Source organism: Naegleria gruberi, assembly GCF_000004985.1.
Source record: "Naegleria gruberi genomic scaffold NAEGRscaffold_53, whole genome shotgun sequence".
Lineage (NCBI taxonomy): Eukaryota > Heterolobosea > Eutetramitea > Acrasida > Naegleriidae > Naegleria > Naegleria gruberi.
Genome location: NW_003163274.1, coordinates 158674 through 170555, shown reverse-complemented (window position 1 = coordinate 170555; position 11882 = coordinate 158674). Strand labels below are relative to the sequence as shown.

Sequence of the window (11882 nt, the reverse complement as noted above, 5' to 3'; positions counted from 1 at the left end):
GTGGTGATTGTTGTGGTGTTGTTTTTTTGCGGCAAATTATTATTTATTTATGAATCTCCGCAAGCACGATTCTTCTTGCTATTTATTCGTTTTTGTGCTGTGAGTTTTTGAAAATCGAGCAAAATCCTGCAAATTGAAGTTGGATACTGTCATTGTAATTCAATTTATTGGTTCAATTTGGTTTTTGAAGAAGAGCCTTTGAGGTGTTTAGTTTGTGAGATTCATGAATTACAAAAGTTGCTCGAGAATGATTTTCAATTCTGAAATATGAAATCATTATTCCTTGGTATTGGTTAAGCGTAGCTTGCTAGATGATTTGTAAATTCTCCTAGATTTTGCAGTATTCAAAAAGCTGATAATGGTGATTGAGTTAGAGAAAGATTTCAGAATTAGGTGTGTTTTCTAGTTACGAGGAAAACGAATGGTAAACTGAATTCCATCAGTTCTTCTTCACTGTGAATATTCAAAGCTTCAGAGAGTTGAGCAGTTAGACGTGACATGAATTGATCCTTCTTTTCAATTCCATACATGTCTCCATACTTTTGAACTACACTCAAAGTTTTCAAAAACCCAATGTAATCTCCCAAAGGTATTTGTGAAGAGTAGGTAAAGGTAACAAATTCCATATTATCCTCATATGGAACGTATGGAATATTTCTATATTTGTGATCCAAGAATGTTTTCCTAGGTGTCCAACAAGATTTCAATTCATCACTATTATAAAAATCAGTAATAATCTGCTCTGCCTTCTCATTCGAAAATGTATTGAGAAAATAGGTCCATGCAATCAGATAACCTCCCTTCTTGAGGACTTTATCTGCCTGAGCAAAGAACTTTTCAAAATCAAACCAATGCAATGAACATGCAACTGTGATCAAATCAAAAAATTCATAATTCTCCTCTTCCTGTTGTTGATTATTACTATTATTCTCATCATCACATGTTGAATGAGAAACTTCATGCTGATATTTCTTCAAAGTCGATCGATGCTTTTCCACTAGATCTGTAAGATTCTCAGCACATGCACAATCAAATATGAGATTTGGAAATTCATCTCGATGTTCTCCTAAAATCCTCTCTGCTTTATCAATCTGTGCTTGTGAAATATCAGCTCCAATAACAAAATCACATCTCTTGGCCAAATCAAAGGTTGCATTACCTGGTCCACATGCAACATCCACAACAACTTTAGAAGCGAATCCTTCCAGCTTGGGCATGATCATCTTATCGAAAAGAGCAGGTGGATATCTGGGTCTATATCTCTCATACATGGCCGAATGATCCTTCCCATCAAATAATGAATACTTGTATTCCTTTCCAATCAACTTGAAATCACATTCTTCATCATCCTGTGCTGAGAATTTAATCCCTTCAATGAATGGAACACTGAATTTTCTAAACGTATGGAAACCATCTTCCATGCTTTGGTTTTGTTGCTTTTGTTTGTCTTCTTGGCATGTTCCGTTGCTGATATCAACATGATTCTTATCTTCGTATTTGGCATCTTCATTATACATCAGGATGGTACTGGAGCATGTATCAAGTCCCTTATTAAACATTGTTGTGGCCAACAATTCAATAGTTGATGATGATGCTGGTGTTGATGCATGTATTGAAGTTGGTGAACTCATAGATGTGTCATCAATGTTGTTGTAACTGCTAATATTACTCTCAGAGTTTGAGAGATAGTTTGGTTGCGACATTTTTTTTAATGGGGATTGGTTCTATCTCCCAGATAGGAAGGTAAAAACAACCAAATTGGGCATTCTTTGGGTTAGCTGAAAGGAGTGGGATTGAACTTGAAGAATTTACTGTTAGAGCACAATTATTACGAGCTAGAGATTGGAAAGTGTGATACCTTAATAAAGGTGTCCATCTACAGCACTATTCAATTTTCTTAATTGAGAGGAATATGAGGGAATAAGGGAATTATTAAAATTTCAAAGTTTGGTTTCTAATAGCCAGGTAAAGCAATATCATTGCACTTTTATAATTGAAGACGAAGCCAATAACTGCTTTAACTGCGAAACATCACACACCACAACCTCATTCTCAACATGATCCATGCGCATTAACACACAACATGTGTTGTTTGTTGATGGTGGCTTTGAAATTTGTAAACTACAGAAAAAAAGATGTAACATTCATAACATGCCTTAACATCTACAATTCATGTATTAAGAGATTTATACATGCGACACGGTTGTAGGGATGTATTTCATACTTGTCTTTCAAGTTCAATTCCACTCCTATCAAAATGGCCTGATTTGAATTATCAAACGCAGTGATAATGTTTTTTCACTAAAAAGGGTGATAAGAGGTGAACCTTTGGAGACAATGTCAGATACGTACAGAGCTTGATAACTTTGCCAGAGTGTGTGGCCATAAAATGATCTTCATGTGGATGATGTAATTGAGGATACATGAGGTATTTAACCATCATGAGCAGAAATAACATGCATGCTTTTCAATTCTAATTTGAAAGGAATTCGGAATTCGTTTTCATGTTTTGAAAAAGGAATGCATCATAATAATTGGAGAAAACATCATGGTGGATGGAAATGGACATGTTATCAAACATGATACTTCTGTCCAACCAGGTATCACATACAAACAATTCTTTGAAAAGAGAGTACTTGGTGGACTCACTAAAGCTCTGGAAAACAAAACGAAACCTAACGCATTCAATAGCTTCTTCAAACCAAGATACTTTCTATTAATTACAATAATTAAGACTCCATATAATAAAATCATGAGGATATGGGTGAAACTTAAACTTGTACCACAACCTTTAAAGAATGGTAAGGAGTCTAATTCAAAATCAAAATTACAAAATAGTAACAGTTTAATAAATATTAAATTGTAAATAAATTTAAAAAAATGTTTAAAGCCTATCAAGACAAATCCAATACTCGGAAAAGATGGTACTTGATCGTGGGAATAATATTGACTATTGTGATGATTATTTGGTGGATTAAACCTTCATCAATTTACCAACAAGAAACAAGCCTTTCAAAGGATGAAAATAATTTAATACAATCATCGGCGCCAATATTAACAGATTCATCATTATCATCCTTTATATCCACACAAACTCTGAAAAAGATACAAAAGCAAAATGATATAATTCTAGGGTTACTTTCTGTGGAGAATTTAAAACAAATTTTGGATTCGTCATCTTCGGAGGATATGAAAAATAAGCTTCCTACTTATTGGATTATGGCTAAACAGTGGATTTGTGGATTGAAAAAGAATAGGATTGATAATTTTGTCTTGTTTGTCTTTGTTGATTTGGATGAGCTTGATGGTTCCATCATGAAGAATTTGAAAAAGAGGATTTATTCAAGTTTGACTGATATTCCTGTAGAGATGATTAAAGAAGAGGAAGAGATGAGAATTATTCCATTCACGCCAAAGGAAATTCCACAATTGGTTATTGATTTTATGGAGGAGACTCGATTGGATCAATTGGATAAGGATGTCGAAAAGTTTTACAAGAATTTTATGGAACAATTCAAGGAAAAGGGAGAGAATGTTATTCAGAGGGAATTATTTACCAAACATTGGGAATTTGTTACATTGCTGAAACCTATTATGGTATGGAAATGTGTAAAGAAAGGATTTAATGTACTATTCAGCGATTTGGATGTAGTTCTCTTCCAGAATCCAACAGATTTCATGAGGACCTATCCAGATACATCTAAATTCGACATTATTTTCCAAATTGAAACTTGTGGAACCTACGAATCACTCCATAGGGATGATATTAAGATTAATACTGGTGTCTATTATGTTAAATCAGAACCAAAGTCCATTCAATTTTTAGAAACTTGGATGAAACCAATACTGATTGATATTTTGACCATGTTCATTCCAGTTGACGTTTCTTTATTGGATGGTCCTAATCCAAATGGAAGAACCGAACCAACCAATGATCAAGCTATTCTTAACGCTCTCGTTACTAAATTAAAGAAGAATGGTAACATGGATTTTGTAAACTCAATTGGATATCTTCCAGTACAAAAGTTCCCTAATAAGTGTCAATACACAGCTATTGTGGGACCAGAAATTGATGAAACAGGAAAGAATGAAATGGTTCTCTTCCATATTAATGGTGTATGGATGTCCAGACAAAAATTGAACTATTTAAAACAGAGAGAACACTTTTATTTGGATCCAAACAACAAGTGCAACATTTAAAGTGTTTCACAAATATCTAAATTCCTTTAAATGTTTCAATAAGTATGGAATACTCAAATTATGGAGAATTAATTCAATTAAGTAAAAGAATTAGGAACGCTTTGAGGTAATTTCTGGAATTGCAATTATACACTTAGTAATCGCTGTCAGTCCAGGTATGTTTGATTTCAAGGTTTTCCCTTTTTTTATCAATTTCATTCAATTTTTCAAGCCAACCTTGTTCTCCTTCATTATTCAACTTCATGCACCACTCCAAATACTTTCTACATTTGTACAAAACTGTTGACTTTCTTTCGGCTGATTCGTAGATATTTTCCACAAAATGTGTCTCAAATTTTACGCACTCTTCTAACAGAGCTATTGCAAATGCCTCTTCTTTTAATTTGATAAAATGCTCGACTAAATTCTCAATAGCACCTCCATACATTGTAATATCTGCTTCACTCATAACAAATTGATATATGTTAGGTTCCCATCGTTCATGAATGGCAGAAACATAGTAAAATGAAAGGCAAGTTCTGCTTTCGTCACATTTACCATCTTCAGCCCCCCATTCATCTTCAATATTTATTTTTGATATGGAAGATTTCAATCCAGGAAGAGCATAGAACAAACGTAAGCAGTTTGCAAAGGAAGGTTTAGAAGCCATAATCATCATGAATTTTTCCTCATCTAAAACACCGTTTAGAATCAGCTCTTCTAGTTCCAGAGTTGGATTATTTTTTTGCTTTACCAATTTTGTAACGAGTTGCAATCCTTTCATCAGTTCAGTAACACGTTCTCGTTTCTTTTCTGGCAAATATATTTGATTTTCATTTTGGACACACTCTAGTATCCTTTGTTGATGTTGGACTAAATGATTTTCAAGCAAGAGACCATACGTTACCTGCATTCTTAAATCTTTCATTATTTCTTCATAAGATTGTTCTTGCTTTGATTTAAACATTTGAAACTGAAGTTGGTGCCAGCAACGCTTCTTGCCGAACAGTGAGGCAATGAAACAAAACCTGATAGCTTGATCAAGAAAGAGGCTCTTTTTGATGTAAATAAGAAGAAGAGCTTCAGAGCACAACAATAAATCCCGTTTAAACTCTCCTGGTTTTGATTGTGGACATAGAATTTCATTAACTATTTCATCCTTACTCCAACCTTCATAAGCGTTAACGATTAACCTACAAGCTGATGGTATTATGTACTGACCATTCTCTGTCTTTTTTGAAAGGAGAAACGCTTGGTGTGCATTAGCAGCTGGTTCTTTGCCAATATCAGATAGAATCCACAGTGTATAAATCCAATCCCTTAAGTCATCTGGTTGCTCGGGAGGATTTTTGGCCAAGTAGTTGTTTTGTTCTATCAATTGGCTCATACTCCCCTCTTCCAAAACGATTTTGTGTCTAAGTGTGAAGAATGGGTCTTGTTTAAGTTCATGTTTTACCTCCTCAGTAGGCTTTCTAATTGGTTGTGCATTCTCTTCATTAGTACTATTATCGGTTTGGTATTGCAGCATTTTTTTGTCTTAGACGTTCTAAGTTTTCAAAGATTAATTCATGTTTAAATTGTGAGAAGAAGAGGATTAGTATCCAATTCTAAATGATTTATTATCATCAGTAGAGTTTGTCTTGTGTTGGAAAATGGTATAATCTTGAAAATGAAATCAGAGTTTCTTTAACAACAATCCCTTCTCAAAATAGCAAGCCAATTTTGAAAAATCCACCTTGAGAAATGAAAGTTATCAAATGCTGAAACGAAAATATCTAAAACAATATTCCTTTCTCGAGATCAACAACTGTCCTTCCTTTGATTAGTAGAAATTTTGTACGAGAAAACTTCGATCTTTAAAAAAAATGAGCCGACCAACTTTTGAAGAAATTCTATCATCAACTGAAAACTACAATGGTACCGATCATCATCATCATCAGGAAGGAAAACCAAAATTAACATCTAGAAAGGAGGTTTGGTTACAAAAACAAAAAGTTAGAAATAATTTATTGAATAAATCAAGAGCAAGATTTTGCAATTCTAGAGAACTCACCAGGAAAGATTTGCCTCTCCCGGAGCGAAATCTAGGAATTATGTGTTATTATCTTGATTTGGATGGTAATAATTTTAGCACTATTTTGGACTATGCTACTACAGTGAGGAAAATTTTGACAAATATTTCTAATCAACTGATTACACAAGTGATTGATTCTGGGATACCCACAATGCTAGCTAAACTCATTGACGAACAGGAGGTTGCCAAATATTTTAATATTTCGGAAGGCAGCACCAGGACGAATGTGAAGAAACTTCAATCCATTACTAGATTCAACTTGAATCTATTACAATTCGAAGCTGTATGGGCATTGACCAATGTTTCAAGTGGATCATCCGCACATACTCAACATGTAGTTTCATTGGGATGTATTGAAAAAATCCTTAAACTCATAGAATGTAATGGAAGTTGTGCAGATTTAGTGGAACAATGTTTTTGGGCATTAGGAAATATTTGTGGTGACAGTGTAGGTTACAGAGATTTGGTATTGAGTCATGGGGCTCTATCAATAATGTTACCATTTTTTAAAACCAACCCAACGACCTACCGATTAAGTTTCTTAAGAAATGGTAGGTTAATATGATTACAATTCGTTTAATCATTTATTAAGCAACATGGGCATTGGCAAATATGATGAGAGGTAAACCAAGTGTATCAATAGAATATGTCAAAGATGCATTTCCAATAATGATTGACCTAATCCAGAACCAGACTGACGAAGAAGTTCTTATTGATACCTGTTGGGCTCTCTCCCATGCACTTGATAGACCTCTGGATGACACAGCCACAGAACTGTTCATAAATGCTGGTGTTACCAAAAGAGTGGTTTCATTCCTCAATCACGGTAGCAGTTATGCTGTGCAAAGGTAAGCATACAAGAGAATTCATTTATTTAAAATTAATTTAGTCCTGCTCTTCGTATTCTTGGAAATGTAATTGGATCTGGAAATGACACAAGTACAGATCATGTGCTAGAATCAGGTCTATTAGAGGTATTACCTCTAATACTCGACCATTCCAAACAAGGAATGAAAAAGGAAGCTGTTTGGATATTATCGAATATTACTGCTGGTACTGTTCCACAAGTGCAAAAGGCAATTGATGCAGGATTAGTTCAGCAAGCTTTGGACATTCTCAATAACAACGAATCACCTGTCTCAGTAAAAAAAGAGGCCTTTTGGGCTGTGAGAAACATTTGTGATTTGCCAAATGAGAAAGTTGTAAAATATTTACTCGATAGAAGTGTTGTTGGAGTATTCCATCAAGGAATGATTACAGACAATATATATTTTCCTATGTGTTTGCAAGGGCTTGAGGCACTTTTGAATTCACATTTCAAGGAAACAGTAATCCAATCCGTCAAAGATTATGGAGTCATTGAAACTATTGAAGGAATGATGTCATCAACTTCTTCAAATGAGACTGAATTAGCAAGGAAAATATTGAGTATTGTGAATAATAGAGAATTAGAAATGGAATGAAATATGATGGCTCAATAATTTACTGAAAGATATTCTCGAGTTTTGAATCAGTCAAGTAAAAAAAGTACCTTATGTGATATTATTGAGGAATTGAACGTGTTGAATTTGATATCATGGAAACGTTAAAGTTCTCTAATTTGATTAAAACTGTATCGTTTCTTGGAGGCGCCTCTTGTTGTTGGTCTAATACCTTTCCAGTACAGCAATCTGAAACAGTTTCGTATACATTTTTCAAAAGAAATATTAAGTTTTCAACTGAAACGTTAGATGATTTATTGTTTATTAATTTAATAATTCTCTGATAGAAATTGCAGTTCTATTGTGTTTCTTCATCTTATTTGACTTTTCAATTTTCTGTATCGTATTATTGAAACAAGTTTCGTTTGATAATTTTGGACTATTCTGAACTGAACAAGCATCAAACTCAGTAACAGGAGATTGAACTGTATTCGAAAGTGATGAACTGCTTGAAAGGGTTGATAAATTGGTTGGGGAATAATCTACTAATGGAATGACTTTAGTTGAAACCAACATGTTAAATTGTTGGAAACTGTTAGGAGGAGCATTAGAGCAGGTGAGTTGAACATTATTGAAAGATGTGGAATGGTGGTTTGATTTTGGAATTTGTAAAGGTAATTGATTGGCGTTGATCATGGCTTGTTTCGTATTCTTTTTGGAATGTTTAGTTTCGAATACAAAAGTTGAGCTTACGTTGCTGGAAGGGAAAAATGAAGAACTTGTTGTGTTGATCAATACATTCTTTGCTTGTTTCTTCACATTTTTCTTCTTATTGGAAACTAAACCAGTAGCAGGTGGTGAAGAAGGTGATGAATCATTGGATGGAGTTGCTTTCCAATCTGATTGAAAACCTCCCTTAACAACTTTCGTCTATTGTGTGAATTGAGCATTATTAGATGTATTTATGGAAATTTCCATTGTAAACCCAGGAAGATCATGGTTTAAGAAGGAATTTATGAGATTTTGGCGCGCAAATGTCAGTTGATCGAAAAGGGAAGTCGGTAACATGTTTGTACGAGAATTGTTCGAAAGGTTTTAACACAAGTCAATCAACAAACGTGTTGAAAGTAAAAACACAACAATAACAATTCAACAATTATCATATGTGTGCACCCATAGAAATCGGTAAGCCAAGTGAATAAATATTATTCGAATGTTGTGGAATGTTGAGAAGAAAAGTTAGAATGGAGTTGAATTTGAAAACAAACCTTGAAGTTTTTAAAAGATGGTTGTTGTTTAACATTATATTCCTGAGAAAATGACCACATTAGAGAATCCATGATGATGAGCTATTCAAATTAATTAGAGGAAACAAAGAATCGAAACACAATTAGAGGAGAGAATCTGCAATCTGTATTTGATCAAATAAAGGATGATTCTTCTTTTTTTTTCAAAACAGCCGAAAATTACTTCTGCCAACAGTCAATTAAATCTTCGAGCAATCTGACAAGTGGCAGCAATGCGTGAAACAACACAATTAAAATTCTACTTTATTTTAACAGAAAAACCGACTTTAGATCCTAATCAGCCCTTGAACTATGGGCATGAATTTCACTCCATACTAAGCCTCAAACACTCTTATTGAAGAAAAAAAGCTAATTCCATATAAGGTCTCTACAATTATTGAATTTAAATGTAAATTCTGGGATTAATTGGTCAATGATGCTAAAACTGTGAAAAAATTGTTGAGTTTGGTGGCTTACTATTAAAGAATTGAGAGATAGTGTGTGTGTAAACGTGTTGCATGTTTTTGATACCTTTAAAATTATAATGAACAAAGTTCATTAAAGAATACCTATTGTGAGAGCTTACAATTAATTGTAAAGTATTATAATAGAATCGCAGATCTATGGAGAAATGAGGTTGTATGAAATTCGGGAGAAACTTTTCTAGTTGCTACTATCCATATTTCAGCAATGAGAAATATTGCAAATATTTTGTAATGAGCTATTTTCAACAAGAAAATCTGAATGGCAATTCATCCACAAATTAGTATTTGTGTTTAGGCAGATTTCATATCTCCAAATTGCATGCATGATAATCTGTAAGGAAGGTTGTACTTTTAATTAGTTAGACCTGAAATAGATTTTTTCCGGTTTTGATGTTGTTGACACCTTTTCCAAACTTCCATGTTTCTGGTTGACGGTTTCAAATTGATCTTCAGTCATGAAAAGTCTTTTCAGAAGACGAATGTGAACAGAAGGAAGGTACCGACCAGAAGCATTGAAATTAATCATTGTATTGAAATGATACAACCTAATGATCGTAACCACTGAGTATGTTTGAACATCATGTCAAGTGAAATTTTAACCAGAAATGAAAATAACTTGACAACAATGGGAGTGGTTTCTAGAAATAGATTAAAAATAAAAGTATTGTAGATTATTGTAAAGTTGCCACTACAGACACATTGAATGAGCATCAACTACAGATAAGGATTGTCTTTGTTAAGGTGGGCATAGGTATCGAAAATAGTGCAATCAAACAAATCTGAAGAAGGTAAACGAGGAGGTACCATGTAACTCCAACTATAATGCTCATGCTCTCCAGAATCACAATAGAAACTCATTGGTTTCGTGGCACTCAAATTGTGAGTGGGTCTTGTTTCCTCTCTTCTGTTGCATATTTGAAAGCAGATCGCCTTGTTGAGACAGCTAAGCAAACCATTCATCGTTTCGAATTTCCTCTGCAATGTTCCATCATATCTCAAAGCAAATTCGTAAAATTCTCTGTCTCTAAGATAATACTCATCATTATTGTTCTTATTAAATGGACATAACTGTTAAATCATTGGTTTGGGAATGTAATCTTGAAAGCATCAATGTCAAATTGCAGATTCAGAGCTATTGAAGGATAAGGATATTTGCTATATTGGCAGGTTACATTGATGGAATTAATGAAATCATTCAATTTCACACAACCAGGAAAATCCTCCTCATGATTCGAATATGTTGGAGTAATATATTGCACCAAACAACCAACAATAGAAGACTTGAAAGCAAGAAGTATTTCTCTATCATTCTTGAACTTTTCAGGTAAAAAATCAAACTCACTTCTACAATTCCTGACACATTCCAACAATACTAGTTTATCCTCATAATCTAAAGGTAACTATTTGATCATGACCAATCGGAAGGGCAAACAAAATTCAATAATAGTACCTAGCCCATCTAGCCTATTTTCTTCAATTAATTTGTCCAAGAACAAAGCCTTCTCCAATTGAAAGTGCCTATCAGAATTACATTCCAGGTTCACCAAGGTACATTTTTTTTTATTTTTTTCAATTTAGCGGGAAAATTCTTGTAAAGTATATTTAAAAAAATGAATCAAATTAAATGTGGATGTAAACATGGTTCCTTCTTTGAACCTCCTTTCGAGAAGGATGGCTGTCCTGATTGCTCTTCCGAAGCCAGAACAAGATTCCAAGCAGCCAAACAACAACGTTATAGATTTGTAAAGACTAGTCATGTAAGGAATCATTGATGTATTATTATCGTAATTTCTTCTATTGTTTTGTTATTGTTATATTTTGTATTTCTTGTGATGATGATTTAATTATTATTATATTTAACATATTTAATTATTGAATATTAATTATTATGTTCGGAATGGCATTATTAAATTTATTTGGAATTGATGAATATGATGTATGAATTGTATGATATAGGAAAGTGAGACTTCTAATTATTACTTTGATGTATTGGCGAATGAAGATGAAGAAATGGTGGAAACAAAGAATGGAAAGGCTAGAATTAAAACTGGTGATAGAGTGGATATAGAATATTGGGATGAGGAGGATAATCATTATTTTGATAGGAAATGTAAATTATATGACGAGGGAAATATTTCACATATTTTGGCTAATTGTTTTGCCGAGTATACGAATGATAAAGATGAAATTGATTTGGAAAAGGATGAAAATCACAAACCTAATGAATTAGAAGAGCAGATTATTGAGGATATTATAATGAAAAGAGTGGCACCATATGCAAATGAATTGTGGTCAATTATTTATCATTTTAGAAATTCAATGAGTGAGTTGGTTAGTTTTGTAAAGAAGGATGTCTTGAAAAAGAAGAGTGATAACACAACCTCTCAAGCAACCCAAGCCAAATTGTTGGAAGACCAGTATAATAGCATGTATGGAA

General features: G+C 33.5%; 5 protein-coding genes across 5 annotated transcripts; 2 read left to right on the top strand and 3 right to left on the bottom strand.

The window, feature by feature from the left end:
* Positions 1-389: 389 nt before the first annotated feature.
* NAEGRDRAFT_72439 (uncharacterized protein) lies at positions 390-1703 on the bottom strand (the record flags this gene model as incomplete). Its single annotated transcript, XM_002672417.1, has 1 exon — positions 390-1703. The coding sequence occupies one exon, from the start codon at positions 1701-1703 to the stop codon at positions 390-392; it is 1314 nt and encodes a 437-aa protein (XP_002672463.1).
* A 1486-nt stretch (positions 1704-3189) lies between these two features.
* NAEGRDRAFT_72438 (uncharacterized protein) lies at positions 3190-4200 on the top strand (the record flags this gene model as incomplete). Its single annotated transcript, XM_002672488.1, has 1 exon — positions 3190-4200. The coding sequence occupies one exon, from the start codon at positions 3190-3192 to the stop codon at positions 4198-4200; it is 1011 nt and encodes a 336-aa protein (XP_002672534.1).
* A 133-nt stretch (positions 4201-4333) lies between these two features.
* On the bottom strand, positions 4334-5707 carry NAEGRDRAFT_52205 (uncharacterized protein; the record flags this gene model as incomplete). Its single annotated transcript, XM_002672416.1, has 1 exon — positions 4334-5707. The coding sequence occupies one exon, from the start codon at positions 5705-5707 to the stop codon at positions 4334-4336; it is 1374 nt and encodes a 457-aa protein (XP_002672462.1).
* Positions 5708-6044: 337 nt separating this feature from the next.
* Positions 6045-7716, top strand: NAEGRDRAFT_72436 (uncharacterized protein; the record flags this gene model as incomplete). Its single annotated transcript, XM_002672487.1, has 3 exons — positions 6045-6804; positions 6846-7101; positions 7143-7716. 3 exons carry the CDS (start codon positions 6045-6047, stop codon positions 7714-7716), a joined length of 1590 nt encoding a protein of 529 aa, XP_002672533.1.
* A 252-nt stretch (positions 7717-7968) lies between these two features.
* Positions 7969-9037, bottom strand: NAEGRDRAFT_81199 (uncharacterized protein). The gene is made up of 2 exons (XM_002672415.1): positions 8943-9037; positions 7969-8604 (listed from the first exon to the last, which is right to left on the bottom strand). The coding sequence occupies exons 1-2, from the start codon at positions 9012-9014 to the stop codon at positions 7999-8001; spliced, it is 678 nt and encodes a 225-aa protein (XP_002672461.1). The 5' UTR covers positions 9015-9037; the 3' UTR covers positions 7969-7998.
* Between the last annotated feature and the right edge of the window lie 2845 nt (positions 9038-11882).